Here is a 23,651-nt window from a genome sequence, read left to right as displayed (position 1 = left end):
ATATATGCCATATTTACATTTTTTAGCAGAAATAAGAATTTGACTGATTAATACATATAGATATTGAAATCCAAATGTAACTGTCATTTATTGTGTCATAAATGTATATTAGTTAAATTTTTAAACTAATTTAGCTAGATAAAACAGTAAAGTTAGTAAAAACAACTGTCAAATACCAGAAAACATGACTTTTAAATCCTTTTAATCTTAAACATGACCCCACTAGTGGCCAAATGTTTAAGACTGCTGAATCCCTTGTAGTTTAATGGGGGTTCGAATGCTGACTGCGTGGTTGGTTTTCTCCATGTGTAATATGGATATGAAGAAGTTTCCTTAAAATGTCCTCCACAAAGCCTTCCTGTCCCTAGAGCAAACAGCCCTCTTTGTCATATTGAAATAATTTAGCCTTTTCTCAACATAATTTCCTTTCTGCCATCAATTATTGATTAATAGATAAAGTATTCAAGAATCTTTATACCAAATGATTTTTTTTCAGATATACAAATTTCATATATTTATGCTTTCAAAGCAAAATATTTAAACATGCAGAAATAAGTTTTAAGTTTAGCTGCTTGTTATTTAACATATGTAGAAATAATAAACTGTTATATGTTCCATATTTACATTTTGTAGCAGAAATAAGAATTTGATTGATTAATACATATAGATACTGAAATCCAAAAGTAACTGCTATTTTTTCTCATAAATATATATTAGTTGAATTTTAAAACTTATTTAGCTAGATAAAACAGTAAAGTGAGTAAAAAACTGTCAAATACCAGAAAACATGACTTTTAAATCCTTTTAATCTTAAACAAGGCCCCACTAGCGGCCAAATGTTTAAGACTGCTGAATCCCTTGTAGTTTAATGGGGGTTCGAATGCTGGCTGCATGGTTTTCTCCATGCGTAATGTGGATAAGAATCAGTTTTTTGCTTTGGGGAGGGGGAGAGGGAGACTTTAAAATCTTTTAACTGTGTCATCAGAAAGAGCAATTTTATTAACAGTTTGACTAACATTTTTCCCCTTTTTAAAATATGAGCATAATATGATGGAAATGACTTTTGGGTTCTTCATAATACAGTACTTGCTAGAATTATTCAGTGTGAGCAGACCATATTTAAACATATGCTTCATTTAAGGTCACTCCTAATCAGAAGTAAAAAATAATTAGAAGAAAATGGTCTTTGATTTCTAATTTTCATTTGAATCAATCAGCTATTCATCCCACATTATTATGAAACGGTATACCTAATCATACCTGTTCTTACCATTTGGGGACTCTGGTTGGAGGAATGTGTGTATTCAAAATTTGGTGGCTTTGGGTACTGCTGATTTTTCAAAGTGTGAAGAGCATACCTACATATAGATTCTTCATTATTTAATAACAGTTATACACATAAAAATACAAAGTCTAATTTAATGTTACTCATTATTTTCCATGTTACAACAAGCTTTGACAGACGAAGCTAACAAATGTATATACAAAATTTTATTCCACATTTATAATTACATGCTAAAGTTGCTCTGAAAGAGATAACAGTAATTTTATGTACATATAAATATTTAGAATTTTGAAATGATTTTATAACTACTACATCTATTTTTTTAACACATATATCATTTGGGACTAACAATTTAACAGATTACATATCAGATTTGAACTATTCATCTGATAATTTTTAAGACAAATATCTCTTCTTAGATGCATTTAGATATTTTCTTTCTTATACTTGATTTTCCATTTCGTAAAACAAACTGTCTCCTTTTTCTAGATATATAAATCAAATTTTCTATTTATAACTGATCTTCTGAAAGAACAGTTGATTGTTATGACAGATTCATTATGTTAAACTGAATCAATAATTAAAAAATTTCATATTTATCAGTTTAATATAACAAATAGGGAAAAAAATTTCCATACATTTCTCTTTAAAAAATTGTGTACTTTTTGCAACTAAGATTAACGATTATCATAAATCATATTAGAAATACTGAATAATTTAACTGCAAAGTTTTTAAACCTGTAGACTAGAAAAGATAATAATCATAAAATATCACTTGATACATTAAGTGACAGCTTCATCACTGGAATTTGAAGAATCATAATCAAATGCCACCAATGAAGTCTTCTGAATTTTTACTTCATTATTTACAACTGAATCATCAGGACTTGTCTTTTCTTCCAATTTATTTACTTTTGGAGTGATTCCCAGTTCTGATTTGTTAAGTGGTTTTAGCAAAGTTTTCATTTTAGATTCCTTTATCAGATTTGCTAAGCTATGTTTTTCATTAGATGTTGATGATGGAAACCAAGGCTTTACAAGTGCTTCTTCTCTCTTTTGTTTTTGCCTCTCATCAAAACCTATAAAAATGAAATTATAATAAAAAAAAATTATTCAACATTTTATAATGCTACTTTTAATTGTAGGATAAAATGCACACATGAAATTTAGTTATTATTTTAAATTTGTGAAATTATTTTTAAATTCTGAAAGAAAAATTGAATATAAACACAAAATTATAAAACAAATAAAAAATATGAAAATTTTTCTTGTAATTTTGAATAAACACAACATTTCTTACCAAATATCCAAACAGACTATAAACTTATGCAAGTCACATAAATTCAGCTTCTTCTTAAAATTATACATACAAATGTTAAAACCAAAACATTATCTGCATATATATTAGTAAATATATGGCATTAAAATAATGCTATGCTAATAAATTTGAAACAAGATAGATCTTTAAAACTGTCATATATTATAAAATAAATTATATATTATAAAATCATATATTATAAAATAAGTTACAAAATGATCAGTATGATATATTCCTGTTACAAGTTAATAAATGAGGTACTATCAAGTTTTAATCTGCCAATAATTACATTTTAATAATCATTGAACATACTTTTTAAAGGCGTCAATTTCAACAATCCAGCTAATCTACGATCTTCATCAGTTTCAGGCAGGAGTGAAAGATTAAGTGAGGACTTTTTTAGGAGAGCAGAATCTCTTTCTTGAATACGGGCGAGATCTTTTTTACTTTCCTAGAAAAAGGGAAAAAATTAACATATATATATATATATATATATATATATATATATATGATTCCTAAACATTGCACAAAATTAATTTATGCCAAAATATAATGGATCTGATTCCCTTCATATGCCTATTTTATTATATTAAATTAACAGCATTTTAAAATTCTAGTGAATATGTTACTGCTACACAAATAATTCCAGATAAAATAAAATTAATAAAAAATGTAGGAAACATATATAAATGTTTTCTAAAATATATTCTAATATTTTTCCCACCTTAAATTCATATATGGGGCAACTTCCCCTTGAAAAGATCTGTCTTCTGCCTATTCAACAATTATTCACTTCATGCAAATTAATTTAGAAATTCTTTAAAATTTTTTGGGTTATTAAAATTTTGTGATTTTAGATACTTGCACTTAATTTATGCTCTCTGAATTTGAATGATATTGCAAATTAAGTTTGCAGCAATAATTAATCTTTTATTTGTATACAATTACATTTTCATAATTTTTAATTTAAGCTTTAAATTAGCTTCATACGAATGACAGAATATTTGTTAAATTCATATATATATATATCTATGTATAATGCAATGTTCAAGAAATAAAACCAAAACACAGAAGAATTTCAATAATTCACAACCATTTAATTCATCAATGCTTGCAATTCAAGCCTATTTTTGGATCTAAAGAAACAAGATTTCAATTTTTAGAAAATTAATCATGGTAAATTTAATGGTAGTTTTTTCTTACATATTTAAATAAACTTTTTACAAAAATAAACTGTATTTATAACATATTTTGATTGAAGAAGTGAACCTATTTTATTTATGTACTTATAGTGTTCTCCATGCATTTATTACCACCCAGTTTTTATATTAAACATGAATTAGGAATTTGCAAACTTTCCATTTTAGGATGGATGTATATGCCTTTAATTTTTAGAATTCTTTTTATTTAGTTAAGATGTGTAAAGAATTGGCCTATCTTCGGTTTTTCTGACACTAAGTTCCAACTTAAATATACCTCACAGCAGTTTTGCTTACATGCTGCTTAATGAGCACTAGTTTATATTAGCAGCAAACAGGGATAGATTCTTAATAAGAACTCTTACAGAGATTATTCTAGCATTAATAATGGAAAAATGGCAACAATGGGATATAAAACAGATCCCAAATTGACATAAAATTTTAGAGGCAACAGTACTGCTAGAGTTTTTATCAACAATGTATTTATTTACCTGTTTTTTCTTGTTTTAAGTGCATAAAAATAACTCTGAAAATTATAAGTAGAGTTTTTGATATAAAATATTTCAATGTGATTCACAAAAGAGTTTTTTACTTTTCAAATATTTTCTTCTAATATATCTCTTTTCCTCTGTAATATGTTTTCCCTTTGTACAGGCATTATTATTCTGTTAGTGTGTAAAAAATTACAAATTATTAAAAATACATTAGTTTGGCATTATATAAGTAATTCTTAAGTTATGATTTGGTAAGTTTTACATGCAAACCAAATTAAAAAAGGAAAGATGTACATGTAACAGAATGATATGACTAAGAATCTGTTAGATTCTCTAATTCATACAATTCTTAGTCCAAAGTATGTAGTTTACTGGAATTCTACTATATTAAATATATACATATATGTGACAGCTTATGATAGACATTACATTACCCTAAACTTCTGTCGAAGAGCCTTATTGAGCATGTAATCATCCTTCCATTTTTCTTTGTATTCTTCTAATTGCACAATAGACGGTGCAAGTGTTTTCTGTTTTGCTTTATCTGTTACACCATGCTCCAAACGAAACATAGAGTCCATCACTAACTTTTTTTGCACATCTTTGTCTAAGAAAGAGAAATAAACAGAAATATATATTTTGCAATAATAAAAATAGTAATAATTTGAAATAATAAAAATAGTTGCCTAAATAAGGAAGCATAGCAAGGAAAGAAGCTGTTAAAAGTTTGTTTACAGTAAAATATTGTAAATAGTTAAGCTATAAATTACACCTTAATCTATATTCATAACTGAATATAAAAAGAATGAAATAAAAAGAAATTCTAAGAAAAATAAACTGATAATTAATAAAGTTCCAGCCAATTAAGAGGCAGATTATAATTTTAACGAAATACAACTAAAACTATTTATGAAAGATGCTCTGAGTTTGTAAAGTGATTTTAGTGATATCAGAATAGTTCTTGACTTAAGGTGGGAGATTTTTATTTGCTACATTATTCTCTTAGAACAGTGGTGCCCAGCTTATGGCTCGAGGGTACCTGGTTACACACAATACTATCTAATGTAGCTGATTCGAGAAAATGTTTTAATGGGATTTGTTGGAATGCCATCAGAGTTTAAAAATTGTCCCATTTTCAAAGACAATTACAACTAAGAATTTTATGATAAGGAGTGGCTTGCTGACTTGGCATTTTTAACCAATATCACTGCAAAACTCAACGACCTAAATACCACATTGCAGAAAAAAGAAAAACAAACATCAGGAATGATGAACTTAATATCTGCTTTTCTGGCTAAAATCGATTTGTGGAAGAAAAAATTTACTGGAAAACAACTATCAACATTTTCCGTCATTTACTCACACTCGAAATTTATCCTGGAGTGTGATCTATCTAAGCATGTTGAAAATCATCTGTTACTCAACTTAGAATTTAAAAGAACACTGCAAGACATTTTTCCATAGAGCTTCTTTTATTGTTTATAAAAAAATCCTTTCTTGGAATTAAATATAATATTGAGCATGACTTCGTCAATGGACAGCTTTTGTTTTATAAACAAACCAGAGGCTGAATTAAGAGATTACTACTTACTGATGTAACATTCAAAAGCACAGAAAATTAAACTAATGGACACTATTAAAAAGAAAAACATACTTAGGTGTGCACTAGCAGGGAAAATACTTTTTGGGTCAATATACCTCTGTGAGCAGGCTTTTTCACTACATTAAATAATAATAAAAAAAAAAAGCATGTACAAAAGTATGTTTACTCCACAGCATGTGAGAAAAAAAACATGGTGATGGTATGCTGTGTATCAGAATATATGCCAAATTTTAATAAGTTGTCAGAGAAAAGTAATAACCAAATATCTCATAGCAAGTTAATGACTTAATGCTGTATTGACTTCATTAAATATTTGAGAATTAAACAATTGCATTTCTTGTATTAGTAATTAGTTTATTAGTATATGCTTTTTTTATTTTATTATTTGAAATAAAATTATTTTGAACCTTGTAGTGTTCCTCAATTTTCTTCTACTAAACTAAGTGTTCAGGAACCTGGTGAACAGCTAAGCGAATAATGCTTTATTACAAGAATAGAAATGTAAACTCAAGAAAGATTAATTGCTCTTTATTTGCTCAAAAGAAAGATTTACAGTAGGCTCCTTTCTCAGGGCATACAACAAAGCCTCCCTTTGGGCTTAAATTCAAAATGTAAAGGAATACAAACTAACTAAGGAGATTTGGCCCAAGCTAACAATTCTAAACTAGTTGGCCTGTAATATTAAGTTAGCTAGCAAAGCTATCAAAAAGCATGTAATGCAGCCGAGCATAGTGACAGTTAGAGAGACATAGCCAAAAGGCAAATGTGTGCTATTCAGGAATCTTAGCTTTCTCTCTCGAAGTCAGTGGAACTTTGACTTAAATACTTTCTACTTCTCATTTGCATTTAATGCGATTCTAAAACCTCATTCTGGTAAGGAATTTTAAGCTGAAGCTAGAAGAGATAGGAAAGTGTCATAAATTAAAAATAAAATAACTGTTATAAAAATTAGAATATACCTTACAACCTATACATTTCCTTTTATTAGTGGATTTTCTTGTTTTTTGCTGGTTTGTATTAATTTTCTTTATTAATTGGAAACACAAAATCATTCAGTAAAATTATATATTTAAATTAAATTATCATTTTTCAAACATAAAACATCAAGTGCCCATGAGACATGGCAGAAATTTAAAAATAGCCCTTAAGGCAAAACTGGTTGGAATATCTGAAGCTTAAAATAAAGCTGTGTTTGATATGCAGAAGGTTTTAGATATTTTAAATTACTCTATCTTCCAAACACATTATTACTCTTATAACAAATATATAGATGTAAAATTAAAAAATATAAAATAATTAAGGGATTAAAAATTAATTATTTGTTAGAATAACAGGTAAGCAGCAATTAATTACCAAGTTGGATGGTATTTATAGCCAAACTATATAGCAAATCTAAAATCATAACCCAAATCAAGTAACAAGAAATGTGAAATCTTTCCTTTCCTCTTTTTAGGGGGGGGAGTCTTTTATTTATTTATTTATTTAATGGGCTCAAAATGATGACAATTTTCAGTTAACATCAAATAAAAAAGAAGTTACTGCACTCTTCTAAGGGATACTTGTGAAAATGCAGATAGAGTGGCACTTCAGAAGCCATACAGAGATATAATGTGAAAATTTGCCATCAAATGCTGAAAGGCACTTGCATTAATAACTTTTTTGCAGCTTCAAAAATCACTGCGGACAGCAGTTAAGTAGCTACTGCTGATCTGTGGCCCATCTAAAAATAAATTACAATTTTTTTCAAACTTCTAAGCTAGTGTTCTCAAACTCAAATTACATTCAAGCTGAAAGCATGATCTGAAACAAGCTAACAGGTTTTTTTTTTTTTTTTTTTTCTTTTTTTTTAAACCAATGTAAGAAAAGTCTTTTTTAACATAACTAAATTCTAAATTTTATTTACTGAATATTAATCATACATAAACAATAATAATAATGACACAACAGGAAAAATTAAAACTTATATTTATTTTCTGTCTGAAAACTAAATGTTAATTAATATCTGCAAGAAATTTCTGATTTCATTTTGTAATTCAAATGTATTGACAGCTGAAGATTAAATTTTCAGACTGACATTTATATCAGATAAACCTAATGTTCCGAATAAACCATTAAATAGCTTGATTTTAACCTAAAATAGGCAATCCAAATGGGACAAAACTTAAGAACAATTGATGACACAATATACTCTTTTATACATACAGAAAATAAAAAATTTTTTATTAATTTTTTATACATACAGACAAAAGACAAGTACTTGAATATAAATAAACTTCTTTATTCCGTACTGCAACTTTCAACTATAACACCTCAGTGCATTTCGCTTTTGATAAAGTTTGTAATTTTGGAAAAAAATTACTGAACATTATTTTCATCACGAATGGTAGATGCTCGTTGATTATTCTGGTTCTTTTTTTAGATTTATTAATTTGAAGCTTTGGAAAAAACTGGTCATATAAATAGCAAAACAAAGCAATTATTCTTATTGTAAAAATTCATAACTCAGATTATTTATTTTTTGACAAATATGGAGGAAAAATAATCAAATATGTATCTTCAAATAAGATGTATACCACAATGCAAATTAATCAGTTACATTTCTAGGAACATTAATTACGTTCTTTTTTAATGATAATGCAAATAATGTTAAATTCGACTGCAAATCATTAAAATCATAAAGCATTCTTCAAATTTTTGTAAACATAATGTTAATTAATTTATGGGAAATGTAATAATGGGCCACAAAAAGTTGCTTTGGAGGCAGCCAGTTTGAGACCTTTTCTCTAAGCAGCTAAACTGTAGATCTCTACATATAATAAAAGAAAGAGTCTGTCTGTGTGTGTGTGTATCTTTCGTTCGTGCTGCGTGTAAGCTAATAGACCCACGGCTACGAAATTTGGTACATAGGTGCATCTAGACAAGAGCCATTGCACCTCAAAATTATTTTTTCGAAATTCGAATTAAATTGTTTTTTATTTTATGCGAAGCTACTAGTATACATTAAAAAATATTTGTCTTGATATTAAGTACACAGACATGCATTTTTTAAAATGTGTCCAGATAATTAAAGTAGCATATATATTGGAAGAAAATAAGTCAAAGTCCGAACTGGGAGGGTCATTTTGGAATTCTAATCAAGAAAATCACTCTTATGCACAGTCGTTTTGAGAAATTTAGGAATTTTGGGCTAAACTCTTAGCCACTTGGAGGATTAAGTAAGAATTTATATTTTTAGGACTTCTTTAATATTTCTATTGAAATGTCATTGATTGAAAGCGCTTCTTTTTTTAGTGACATTTTTTTCCCTTGCTGCTTTTGCAGTCATTAAAAGCAACAAGTACCCGAATAAAGTCAAACAAAATTTTTCATCAAAAATCCATGAAAAGTTTGGCAGTTTTACTGAACGTTGAAATCGGTGGTGCAGATAATCAGAAAGTACCAAAATATTTTTTAAAAATAAAAGAAATAATTTTTTCATTGACTTTTTAAATAAAAGACACAATTACATTTTTTTCTTCTGACAAAATAAAAAAATAGGAAATGTAATGCTAAAGGGGGGGGGGAAAAGGTATAAATACCTTCAGGAACAACTTGCTCATTTTGTGTTGGATCCCATCTTCTTTCTTGACGCCTAGCTCCTTCAAGTACAACATAATCTAAATTCTGCAATAAAATATTTAAAAAAAATTACTCAACAGATAAAATTTAGTAATCATAATTTGTTTAAATGATTATTTAACAATTTTATGTTAAATATATATTCAAATCACAAACAAATAAAAATTTATTGCTAACTGCAGTTTCATGAAATACATATTGATGACATAGTAGTATTTGTTTTTTTAGATGTGCCAGCTGATGTCTTCAAGTTTCATTCAATACTAGATGGGAATGTACAATTTATCTTGAAGGCTGAAAATTTTTTTCTTGGATATACTAGTTTTAAAACCTGCCAATAAATTTCACATGAGTATTTTTCATGCGTCTTTTATTGTTTTCTTGCTATCAAGTGCATATTTTGTTCATTCATACAAATAGAAAATAGCTGTCTTTCAAGTCTCTGGCCATGCAGCAACCCTTTACTTCTGTCACTTAAACAAACAAACAAACAAAAAAACTTGATATTCTTAAACATATAGCCTCTCTTTAAGATCATTTTTCTAACATAATTAATATTCTAAAAGAGCCACAAGGAGTGGCAGGTCTGTGGAATTGATCAAATCTTTATCCTTTGTGGACTTTACAGATGGTCTGGAACTCTGTGGGGTGATGGTGTTTCTAGTTAATTAACATATAGGAACAATACTTCACTGCTTGGTCAATAACTGGTGTCTTCTATCCTTCTACCTATTTTATACTATGCCACCCAGCTGGTATAGTCATTAGTACTGATGACTGCCACAGTGGTGGGCTTGAGTTCAAGACCTGCATGGATGTAGTATACCGTATTTGACGGCATATAAGATGCACCCTTATTTAGAAGGCCACACACATGTAGATGTAGAAAAAGTTGTGTGTGTCTAGATCTTTATCCGGGCTAAAAATAGCGTTCAGTATTGAAAGCTAACCTGTGTCCTTCACGTATAAGACGCAGGTAACTTTTTTGAGACCAAATTTAGGAAAAAAAAGCGTCTTATATGCTGTCAAATACGGTATATGCAGCAAAGGAGCACTCAAAATACACAGCTGAAAGACCTTCTGAGAAGTTGGTCATGGGAGAAGAGGGGTGGGATACCCTCAGACCATTCCCAGGAATGTTCTACCTTAAAACTGGGTGGAAAGGCATAGTTAGTGCAGCAGGACTATAACAGTATGACCAGTGGTAAAATGCTGATATTCCATCCACTTTTACTCGTACCTATACCATAATCAATATAACATATAATAAATTTTCTAGACCTTCATTCCCTTCAACATTCAGCTACCTCATGTTCTGATGCTTAAGTTCCTACCATCTCTTACTTTTCCTCCTTCAACTCAGCCAATTCTTTAACAAATGCTTCGAACAGTATGGTGTCCCTAACAAACAAACAGTCATATGCATGAAAGACTTCACAGAGCATTTATAAAATTCTCTGTGAATATAATTTTGAATGTATATAAACAAATCTGCAGATTTTTAAAACTCAGAACATATATGTTAAACAGAACTACAGAAAAAAAGTTTATGACAGCATTACATTTTTGGAATAAAAATTCACAATTTTCAGTTTTTTAAAGGCTGAAATAGTTGTTTACACTATTTCTCAATTTGGATTTCTTTAAAGCTTTGAAAATTCCCTTCCACAGCAATTTTGAGAATGATGCTATTCACAAGGTTGCTAGATCACTATTTCTTCCACAGCAATCTTGCAAATGATATTCTACTCTGTTCTAGTTGGAAGTGTAGAAAAACGTATTCCAAGCTCTATCATCTCTTTTATCAACCACACACCACAGAGTTCCACCACGAATTTCAGAAATTTAAAAAAAGCTTTGATAAAGTTGGATAGCAATCTAAAAACAATGCAATCGGTTAAATTTTATTTCTTCATTTATTTATTATTTACACCACAGTTAATTTCTATACAATAACTGTACGAAGAGTTATTATGAAATAAATTTTTATTAATAAAATTTAGATTTTTGACATATTATCATACTTAAGGATGGGTTTTGGTAGAAGGAATCTTCTCACAGGGAAATTCTAGTTGTGCACCTCTGGGATATACATAATAATCAAATTTTAAACTGAGTGAAATACATTAAGCTTTGATTTTTACACTTCTATCCATAGTTATCTCATGGGCATAAACCTACAAATATTAAAATTGTCACACAAAAGATACTTACAAATATATGACAATAAAAGCAGTCATACACAAATCCATATTATAGTAGTAGAATTAGGCAAAAGTTGGGTTTTAAAGATAAGGGGAAAAGATTGCAGAGTTCAATTTAGTACATTGGAACTTCGATTAGTCTTCAGACTGTTCTCGTGATGGATAATAGACACTCCACCTAAATCCATTATCATAGATTGGAAGTTGGTAATAAAGATCCACTTCAGTATAGTGCATTAAAAAATAAAATATTTAAAACAAACCCAAAACATTCTCTAATTACAACATGACAAATATCAAACATCTTTAACATGATTTATATGCACAGCTACTACTCTATTTTATTTCTTATTTCTATAATTATATGTTTAGAATTTTCTATCGAAATTCCATGTATTAGTTGATGAAATTTTACTATCTGCTCAGTAAATTATTCTTTAAAAGAATGGGGTAACATGTCATATGCAGCCCGGATACACGTGGTCGCCAAATGTGGCGATATTTTGTGTTGGATTATTTAGTTCAGATTTTGGCGAGACTTTGTTTGTATGGCAATCCTTTTTTTATGGAAAATTTTGCGAGGAATGTGGTTGTATTTCATTGTGGTGGTTGTTTGATTACGTGTTGAATAATGGCATATAATTCCATGAAGGAAGTTGTGGAGATATATCAGCCATGTATTTTAGAGTGTATTCAAGCTAGATTTAGTTCGAGAAGATATGCTGTTGAAGTTATTAATGAAGCATTTGTTCATGGTTGTCTTCATGCTGACAGAAGTATATTTTTGCAGTTTTTATGGGATACAGGATTTTTGAAGGCGAACTTGATAGTGCAGGTTTGATACGAAGATTTGGAAAAAATTTGTGTTTCTGATGGATTTTCTAAAGTTGATATATGAGAAGTGCAGGTTTGATACGAAGATTTGGAAAAAAAATTGTGTTTCTGATGGATTTGTAGAAAAATTGTTGAGGATAAAGAATGTGGTTTTCAATGCAGTTTGAGATTTGGATCCTGGTTTTCCTGCAGTAAGTTGACTTCAGAGGAAATTTGTATTGTAATGTTTGAAATTTTGAAACGTAGAAAGACGTATGACATAGCTAATTCATGGCATTTTAGTTCACATGCTTTGTGTGATTGCCATAGTTTTATTAATGAAAGTATATTGAATTATATATTTCATATGTCTGTTCTTACAAGATTTTGTCTGAAATTAATATTTTGCTTTTTGGGGAACTATTTTGAATGGCAACTGAATTTACTTTTTTATTGTTTTAATTTTGCAGAGAGTTATTTTAATTGTTGCATTGCTTTAATTTTGTGTTGTTATTTTTGTAAATTTATTTGTGTTGAAATTGTTTGGAATTTATTGTTGTTATTTTAGTTTAAATTGGTCATCAAACATTTTTGATGAAAAACTTCTCACTTACCTAATTTTTTTTTTTTTTTATTTTGCACTTTTAGCATAAATGTGCAAAAATGCTCACAATGTTTTTTCAGACATTTTTGGCTTTAAGTTTTCAATGTAAACAAAAAATTTAAATAAGTAAAATCATGGAGTTTCTCGCCAAAAATGGTTGGCGAGATAATTTTTGTTACCCCGGTCTGCATATGACAGCTGTTCCAAAGAATGTTATCCTGTGATTAATGAGCTTTCAAAACAATTTTTATTAACATAAAATTTTGCTGCATAGTTTTACTTCATAGTACAATTTTGACTCTTAAAAATAGCATTTAACTCTTTATTTTAAACATAGTTACAAAACAATCATATTTTATTATACTTAACTTTTGAATATTTAATTATTCCAGTGAATATCGGATAATAAAAACTGATGGTTCAAAGGATGACAGGAATTAACTTTCCACTGTATTTTAATGGCACCTTCTATATAACTTAGCATAGTATTAAAATAATTTAAAAGCTATAAATTGGTTCAAACATAATAAATAATTTAAAACTAAAAAAAAAAAAAATAAATAAAAATAAAAAAAATAAACACTTACTTGAGGATCTGTCTGTATTTCAAAATGATTGGTACATAAATGACATTTCATGCGAAACTTATACACAGGAGTTGTATAATACATTCCAACTTTTGTTTTCTCAGCATTATATCGTACACCCATTCCAATATGATTTTCACAACCATTGCACCAAATATTGAAAGGCATCTCAAATCTGCAAAAATAAAATAATTATATATTTATCAGTGAATGCAAAATTACTTCTTACATAACAAATATAACTTAAAAGTCTTAATGCAATGTGAAACATGCACACAGTTGTTATACTCATTCATTAACCTGACTTATGATGTCAAACTATGAGATAATAATTGGATTAAATTATACAAAATAAGAACAAATATCATTTTTTGACTAAAAGCACATTAAGCAAAGGGTAAAATAACTAGATATCTACAGGGGGAAAAAGGCTGTGGTACTTACGTATTATCGCAACCAGGTTGGCGCTATCTGTAAGTTTGAGTAAAAAAGTATGAATAGAAAGAAAATGTACATTTATTAATTACAGATAATTTTTAATACAGTTTTTTATATTATTTTGTTTTAAAATATAAAATAGCAATTAAACCCTTCCGGTTTCGAATCTGAATAAATTGCAGAATTATTTTTTCGGCGGAAATCATTTGGCTATTGCTTTTAGCACTGATTGAAAGAACCGTTGGCGAACCGTATTCGCCATAACCATGTACACGTCGACTTATTTTTACTTAAAAAAACATCCCAGAATTGCACAAAAATGGCATTGCGCACACTCTTGACTTTATCCATGTACACTGCTATTTTCTCATAAATTACAAAAATTTGCACGAAAATGCAGGAAAATTTTGTGAATCTCCACATGCTCTTTTTACAAAAACTACGTATAACACGTAGGGTTGTCGTAAGTAGGGTCGCCAAATTTGGCAATTTATGCGAATTTTGGCCTGGTTGCGTTAATACGTGAGTACCAGGCTGTTATTTACTAACAAATAATTATGTGTATACAAATCCCAAATACAGGCAAAAAGCAACCTTCTGTTCGGCATAAAATTTAATCAAACTCTTTTGATTTCAAACAAGCACAGGTCCTTCTTTATCAGAAGCTCCCCCCCAAAAAAAAACAACTTTTGGCAGATTTTTTTTGCTCCTGATAAAGACAGACCCGTGCCTGTTCATCCTTGAAATCGGCAGAGTTCTGATTAAAAGCTATGCCAAACATAAGGCTACTTTTTGCCGAATTTTAAGCATTACTTTGCCTTGTTCATCTCTTTTAACAGTATCTTTCCTTTAAAAATCATTTTATGCACTTTTCCTCTTTTAAAGGAGAAAAAATTATAGGTAATTAAAATTATAGCTATGTAACTTTAATTCTGATCTTCCTTTAATTTAAATTTAACAAATCGCTTACTTGTTATTACATCGACTGTGTTTCATTAAAAAATAATTAAATCTTATTATGTTTCTAATATATATATATAATAGAAAGGAAAGATAAAAAATACCTAAAACAGTATGTTTTACAGATTCGTGTGCCATCAATACAACTGAACTATCTGGCTAATCTTTGGAATATGGTAACAGGTAGTTTAGAGACATTTTGGTAAGGCGATAAAGGTTACTAGCTAGGACTTTAGCAGTGTACATGGATAAAGTCAAGAGTGTGCACAATGCCATTTTTGTGCAATTCTAGGATGTTTGTTTAAGTGAAAATAGGTCGACGTGTACATGGATATCGTGTATGTGCAATTCTTAAAAACGCGGCAAGCAGTTTGCGATTCTGCACTTTCTCCCAATTTCGCACCTAATATTTGTCATGATTAAGCACTTTTGTTCAATAAATTCTAACATAAGCGTAATTCGGCTAGCAGATTGTTGAAAAAAATGTTGAGTTAAAAAAACAAAAACAAAAAACATGCCTTTACTTCGTGAACAAAATGGCATCCAAACAAAAACTAGCAGGTTGCTGTAGCAGGGTTGGTCATCAAATTTTCGCCAAAAAATCGCCAAATTACCATTATCCAAAGATTAACCAACTATCTTTGTGATATAATGCATATTAAGATAGATATGATTTATTAACATGGATAAAGCCATATTTAAAGCTGGTTCCCTTTCTTAGGTGATCATTATGAAATCATTTTGTCTAGAGGATTTGCTTTAAAATTAAATTTGTATACACTTATTCAGTAAATAGATATACTTGCCAATTAATTTTATGGTGCCAATCAAATATATTTATTTAGGATAGCAATTAATTTTGTTTAGCAAAATGGGTTACCAACAGGGTTAAATACATTAATAAGCAATGGATTGACTGAAAATGCAACAGATAAAACTAATTCGAGACAGTTATGCCCTTATTTATAATACTTAATCTCAATTTTTATGCAATTTTGGTGCACTTGGCAGGAATTTGCACACCTTATTTCTCAAAAACTCTAGTAAAACAAAATGATGCATACCTTTTCTGACCTAAAAAATTATACTAGATTTATTTGTTTCATTACAGTTATGGATACTTATAAACATTCAAACATTGAACTGGCCCAAAGCTGCCAAATCACCGCTGATACTTACATTTTGGTAGCAAGTGGATGTTGTTCCGAGAAATGTTGATTAAATACGAAGTATGCAAATACACGCGTATTCAAAACTTTATGTGGTGCACATACGCATGGGTTTGTTATTGCTACATGCATATTTGCAACTACACATATTTCTACCAAATGTCATGACTATGGATGCAGACGATCAGAATGCACCCAATTATGATATTATGGTATTTGTTAATACAAAATGCCAGAGAAAAGAAGCATTGGGCCTAAGAATGACCAATTTTCATATGTCTATAAATTATGAGGTTAGAGTAGACTGAAGGGTACCCCTTGTATTATCGCAAAGTTGTTGTTTCATTTATCGCCAAGTTGTTGTTTGATTTATTGCCAAGTTATTGTTTCATTTATGGTAACCTGAGTAGTTGAATGTTCCGTAAATATACTTTTACCTAGAATTGGGTGTTCCTTTGAATTTTTACGTGAAAATATATCAATGTGTACATGGACAAAGGGAGTGCACAATGTTGTGTTTGTGCGATTCTCTGATGTTTTCTTCAGTGAAAATAGGTCAACATGTACATGGATAAAGTCAAGGGAGTTGCGCAATGCCTAGTTTGTGCAATTCTGTGATTTTTTTAAAAGTGAAAATAGGTCAATGTGTACATGGATACCGAGTTTGTGCAATTCTTTGACTTGTTATTTTGTCTTTGGGTAGTGGTGATTTTTGCTAAAAATCGGAGCTACACAAAGACAAAATAACAATTCAAAGAATTGCACAAATTCGGTATCCATGTACCACCAAAAATCGCCAAGAAGTACCCGTAAATATACTTTTTCCACTTATGACAATAACATAACTGTTTTATTATGTGCTTGGTATCGAGAATAGATAATAAATTCCTAAAATATAGAAGTAAATCAGGAAGAATTAAAAAAAAAAATACATAATATCAAATTGGGAAAAAAAAAATGTTGTTTTATCTTCTTTTTTTGCAGCATTTGGCATATTTATTTTTACAAGTTTAATATCTGCATGTTTTGCAAACATTTCTTTATAAGCTGTTTAGTATGCTTATAAAGATTTTTATTATTATATTTTAAATAGTTAATTATTGTTTATACTATTGGATCATATGAAAAGTTCTGTGGTTTTTAAGATCATAGGGACTTCTCTTCTACTTGTTATTGCTGATAAAAAAGCAACTTCGAAGCATATGTTTAAATACAGTCTTTTCTGATCATGTTGTATAATTCTAAGATGCAGTGTGGCATAACTTTTTTCCCCCAATGCAGTGCTAAGAATAGAAAATTAAATTTTTTCTTTTATTTAAAAAAAAAGAAAAAATGCTAGTCGCACTGCTTTAGTTGCGCCAATTATTCCTGCATAATTCTGAAATAACTGATGGCATTTTATTTAGTATATAATCAGTATTCCAGTTACTTTTTTTGCATTTAAAAAAAGTGTTTCATTAATTTCTATTGTTTTGTTAGAACTTCTGATTTTACATGTAACACTGTTCAAAACTCTACGAGTGCAAATATCCTGCAGGTAACTGTTTCAATCTATTACCTTTTTGTCCCCCATATTCAGCTGACAGTACTGTGTCAATTAGTATATACTTTTTACTGATGGTAGGATTCCATAATTTTGAAAATATTACTTCATCACTTGCAGTTTTGTAGAAAGTAGGTCCCAAATTCTAATATTTTTTTTTTTTTTTTTTCCTAAAATGAAGGGAAAAATACAGAACAGTTAATTTATATCCCTGTTTATAGAAACAAAATGTGGCTTACTGAGAACCAATCGAGGTTAAATCAAAGGAAAGTATAGATGTTATGTCTGTATTGTTGATTGATGCTTATCTATTTGTTGGCAAATCGTGTGCTGCTTGGCAATAGTTTCATGGTCGAAGGGATAATACATAAGAAATTGTCTATATTTTTTAAAATAGCTTATTAATGGAGATGAAAAGCGGGATAATATACAATAATGCTGCAAGAAAAAGATTAAAGGGTAAAATAATACTGAAAAGGGTTAATAATACTGAACCTCCTTTAGTAATACTGAAAGGGGGTTGCATTGCCCCAAAATAATGCTTTATGTACGGACGAACTACAAAGAAATCACATATTATGAATTGTTGCCAACAAATCAGACTAAAAATTCAGAAAAGTATTGTACCCAAAAACCACTTTAAAAGCAAGAAACTAAAGCAAAGTTCCCATAAATGACAAATCAATGAGGTATTGTTTTCCATCATGACAATGCTCGGCTATACATTTTGATGAACGTCAAAAACTTATTGAGAATGGGTGGCATATTTTGTGTCCTCCCTCACATTCACCAAATTTGCCCCTCGAATTTTCATCAGTTCAGGTCACTTCAAAATTCTGAGAATGGTTTGGAATTCATTTCTTTGGGGACTATCAAACAGTACCCCAATAACTTCTTTATGAATAAGCTCAATGACTTTTTTAAAAAAAGGAATTTCCAGCTACTGGAAAGATAGCAAGTCATGAAACAAAATGGTACTTACATGATTCAATGAAATTCTTGGTTCAATTCCATTATAGAGACTGTACAAAATTCCAGGAAACATATATGAGCAAAGGCACCAAATATACCAAACGTGCCCATTTAACTGCATGCCAAAGGTAGCGAACGAGCCGATTTTACACTGTGTAAATTTAGATAGTTCTACATTTGTAAGTCTGGTTCTAAATTGAAATACAGTCAAAAGTCGTTAATTCAGACACCCATAATTCGGAATGATCTATAATCCGGACCTCAAAGCTACAAACTTTCTGCGCATGCATCGCTTTTACGGCTGCGAGTATGCGTGTGCACATAATATGTTTACGCATGCACGTTTAATGTATAACGGACGGTATAAGCTAAGTTAAAATTATCATATTCAGTTAATGTTGCAGATTGCGTTGTTCCTTAATCTTCGAATTGGATCCGGTTTATTATTTTTTGCAGACTGTTAGAGCAATTTTATAAAAGTAAGCTTGAACATTCGATTATGTCAAATAGAATTTTCTATATATATTTACTAATATGTAAAGGATCTACAAAGCGAAAGTATGTTTCGAAGTCCATTAAACAAAAAGTGGAATTGTTGCAAAAAATGGATAAAGCCACAATCCTTTGTTTACCTAACCATTCCGAAATCTGTTTATCAATTTCACGCTGCTCTGCGTGGGAGGGGGAAGTCAATGCTGCGGCGCGCAATGAATTGGAAGTTGATCTTGATCTGTCAGCACTATCCTTATCTTCAGGGCAGATGTTTTTATTTTATTTGGCTTATAATTCCTTACTAAATGTAGTATTTCATCTCGATGTACTCCGTCTTTGATATGATTTAAATCAAATTCCTCGTCATTATAATTTGCTTCCGATAGTGAAGAAAGTGACACAGAGGCTATTGAAAATGAAAACATTTCGATTGACAAATTAGTCGGTATTCTCGACACAGCAATTATAGGACTTGAAGAGCGGAACTTTGTAACTGAAGAAGAAGTTATGTCTGTTTATAGAATTAAAGAGAAGGTATTATCACATGAAATGAAGCAACTTAAACAACTTACATTAAAAGAAATCTTTAATAAAGTAAACAAATAAATATTAAGCTTTTTTTTTTTTTTTTTGTAAATTTTGATACCCTTTAGATCATAATTGTTCTTTATTTCATAAATTACGGTTTCATATTTTTAATTTTATAATTTTTGCATGCCATCTTACCAGATTTAAACTGATGATCTATAATCCGGAATCGCTGAAGTCCCGACGAGTTCGGATTAACGACTTTTGACTGTACTGGTTTAATTTTTTAATTATTTTTTTTGATAATGCTATGGATCAAACAAATTAGGAATTGCCCAATGAAAAAAGTCTACAACAGAATTTTTTTCAAAGGCACTATTCACAATAGAAAATTATATTCAAACAACCATGAGATGAAAACTCAGTTAGCGGTAACTCAGCAGCAAAATGGTGGTGTAAGAAAGTCAAAGTCAAAATTGAAAAAATTTCAGTCAAAATTTTTCAAAGGATCAAAAATCCTCTTCCTTACAGCTGTTAGGTTCATCTATTTTTGGTGTCAAGAGATGACATCTACTGAATTTTGTGAATTTTGATTGAAGATGAGCAACAATACAGGAACAGTTATGCAGCTTTAATTCTTTGGCTTTAAGTTGAAAATTGGCAAATGAAGCAAAATTATTGAAGTAGACAAAAGCCTTTTCAGTAGCTTTTCAAAGCTGGACATGTTGTTCCACTACAGTGGGTTTTTGGCGGATTGTGCAGAGAACCAAATGAATGTTTGTTAATCACTGCTCCAAATCCATCAGTGAAGAGAACGTCATAAAGGAAAATATCGCAGAAGGAAGTATTATTTACATTGACTGCTAGAAATCATAAAGGTCAGATGAACAATGAGATGCCGGCTTTGAACATTTTACTGTCACCCACAAGTACAATTTTGTGAACCCCGAAGATCTTCATATTGTTGCGTTTTTCTTCTGACACCAGTTGTTACGTTATTTTCTTCCTTCACTCTCGTACGGGGTTCGGGTGGATTTGGAGTGAATAACGATGACAGCATTTGATGGAGTATCGAAACACACTTTATTAGCCAGTATTCATCAGGACAGCTCCAAAACAATTTTACAGTCATCGAATTGTTATAAACATGCCGACACGTTCAGCGACACCACCTTCACACTTTCAGGCAATAACGACAGAGATGGCTTCACTGCAAAGCCCCAGAGTACAGCTCCCAACTCTCTTCGTTCTCAGAACTCCACGTACTCTTGAGACTCTCCATGCTACAACTCGCAATGCATTCGACGACACACACAGCACAGCTCCCGACTCTTCGGTTCAGTTGTTCCCAGAGCTCAACACGCTCTCTTGACGATACACTAACCGTGATATACAGAGAGACTCTTTTGATGCACTCGGCACTCGCTGGCTGGTTGTCAACTCAATCATCTCCGCATGGACTAACTAGATGAGAGATATTCTATCTCGAACTCGGCGAGGCACACTAACTGATTGCGGACCAGCAGGGTTTATATAGCTTTCGGCTTGTGTTCGAGAACATTCTGAGGTAAGCCAGTAAGAATTTGTACCAGAAGGTTCTCCATCTGTCCACTGCATATCGCCAATTTTGTCACCAAATGTGCGATTTCTTGCTAAATGCGGCAACACTGCCTTCCCTTGCCATTTTATGGCAACCCTAAAACTTGCTTTGTGGGGAAGCAACCTTACCGCGCCTTGACACTTTGTAACAATATATAAAAGCGGCTTAAGTGTTTGTCGTTGATAGTTTATTGTTGCCACTCGCAAAAATGAGCGCGGAAATTGACATTTCCGCAGTTTTTACTTAATATTTCGGCCGATTAAAGTCATACAAAGATGAAAACGGTATCGATGGATTTGGAGAATTTTTTTGGAATCCGACGATATGCGTCTCGATTTGCAACTCGGTGACATTCTGTAGATATTCAAGAAAAAAGAATTTGGCACATAGCCAAATCCCTCTAATAGGGAAAGCCCAAGAAAGAAAGTGGAAAATGCAGGGGAAAATTAGTTTTTAATTAACATGTCAGCTAATTATGTCCCACAAAGACGCAAATGACCAAAATAGCATGCCATGGACCTGCGAAATCCAACGGTGTGCTTCGCTTAGCCCGGGAGCCAGCCGTTTCAAAGAAGATAATGTTAGTTACCTCCCATATATATACATATATATGCAGCTTAAGTGTCTGTTTGTCGCCGATAGTTTATTGGTTGTTTGCATAACTGTACTAGCCAATGGGATGAAGTTGCTACGGCACAATGTTGCAGTTTCGATTGAGAAGTAGGCAATTTCCTGTAAAACTTGCCTTTGCTATGACCATCAATAAGTCTCAGGGCCAAATGCCTGAGTGCCAAATGCGTGTGGCACTTTTTTACCTGAGCCTACATTTGGACACGGTCAACTTTATGTTGTCTGTTCAAGAGTTCATGAAAGAATGGACGTAAAATTAAAAATAATGCAAGGCGAGCTTAGAAATGATGGAAAGATCTACGCAAGAAAGGTTGTATACAAAGAGATCTTTGACATGTGAATTAACATTTTATTATTTAAATCACCTTTATTTATTGAGCTAGCACTGGCTCCTAAGAAATGTACCGCCAGTGGTTTCCTTCATTGCACTCTACTTTAATCCATTAAGCAAGTAGAAGGGGGAAACCCCATGGGGCAGTAAGCAAAGGGGCATCCTCGGCGCCTGCCCTGGGTTATTCAGTTTGAATTAGCAGACACCTTTGCACAAATCATTTTAATTACAATTTATAATATCTAGAACAGTGGTCATTTCGTATGACCGCCGGGCTTTCTGGTGGATGTTATACACAAACAACAGAGTGGCTCTGTTGTTAAATGGCCTAAAATATGCTTTCAGAGCAGTGCTTGACAGCATTTCGATTCTTATTTGTTGAAATTTATGTACAGACATTTGAACCAAAAGAATGAAATTTTCTTTGCAATGTTGGAAGATATCAAACATTTTATGCCTCCCATTTAATTTCACTTATGTTTAGCCCCTTTTTTAATAAATTAAAATAATAAAATGCATTTTATGAAATTAATATTTCATCAAATTAAATTAATAATCTTAGATAGTTAATTACTATTATGCTTTCTCTCAGTTCTGTTTAGCCGTTTGCTTATAAATTATAATAATAAAATAATCTGAGATAATTATTTACTATTATGCTTCCATTCGGTTATGTTTAGCATTTTTCATAAATTATAATGATAAAAAATTTATTATATGAAATTAACCTTTCATCTAAATTGAAATGATAATCTTAGATAGCTAGTTACTACAATGCTTCCTTTCTTGTGATAGGGTTACCATAATTATTTTTGGCATCATCAATAATTTGGCAATTTTTGGTACTTTTCCGTTTTGCCGGCGCAAACGATAAAGTCGCCAATAATGGTACAACTGGATGCCAAAAGGAATATATTCGCTGGTAACCTTTTACGCCTCATTTTCAAAACAAATCGCAGCCATTTCTTGTTTCTTTGAATGCTGGCATACAATTACATAGAATTTTTACAAGATAGTTAAATTGTATGCCCTAAGACCATTCGCGGTAATTAAGTCAATTAGAATGCAATCACACCGTTCACATGAAGGCAAAAATATAGAAAAGGCAAAATCAAGTGTTAGATCCATCAATTATAATGAGAATGCACTAGCGAAGTAAAGCACTGCGGTTTTACATAATTTCTCAGTAAGCTATTCGTAAGAACTGAAATAACTCTTGCATTTAAAATTGTATTCCAAATTAAGATTTAACTTGAAATTACT

At 30.7% G+C, this 23,651-nt stretch overlaps 1 protein-coding gene across 2 annotated transcripts in view; it reads right to left on the bottom strand.

Moving 5' to 3' along the window:
• Positions 1–1,476: 1,476 nt before the first annotated feature.
• LOC118189616 (coiled-coil domain-containing protein 130 homolog) overlaps positions 1,477–23,651 on the bottom strand; it is a 31,095-nt gene continuing 8,920 nt past the window's right edge. The window contains exons 2-7 of one of the 2 annotated variants that reach the window (XM_035360266.2): positions 14,170–14,196; positions 13,726–13,900; positions 9,478–9,562; positions 4,731–4,903; positions 2,916–3,054; positions 1,477–2,364 (exon numbers count right to left, since the gene is read on the bottom strand). In XM_035360266.2, coding sequence (XP_035216157.1) covers positions 2,069–2,364; positions 2,916–3,054; positions 4,731–4,903; positions 9,478–9,562; positions 13,726–13,893 — 861 coding nt within the window. In that variant the 5' untranslated portion in view covers positions 13,894–13,900; positions 14,170–14,196 and the 3' untranslated portion in view covers positions 1,477–2,068. The remainder of the gene's footprint in view (positions 2,365–2,915; positions 3,055–4,730; positions 4,904–9,477; positions 9,563–13,725; positions 13,901–14,169; positions 14,197–23,651) is intronic. The other variant, XM_035360265.2, reaches the window with a different exon arrangement.

The sequence above is a fragment of the Stegodyphus dumicola genome, chromosome 9 (assembly GCF_044657685.1).
Source record: "Stegodyphus dumicola isolate Sdum_Otavi_A_Nest chromosome 9, ASM4465768v1".
Taxonomy (NCBI): domain Eukaryota; kingdom Metazoa; phylum Arthropoda; class Arachnida; order Araneae; family Eresidae; genus Stegodyphus; species Stegodyphus dumicola.
The sequence above is the reverse complement of the archived record's forward strand: the minus strand, read 5'-3'. Positions and strand labels throughout refer to the sequence as shown.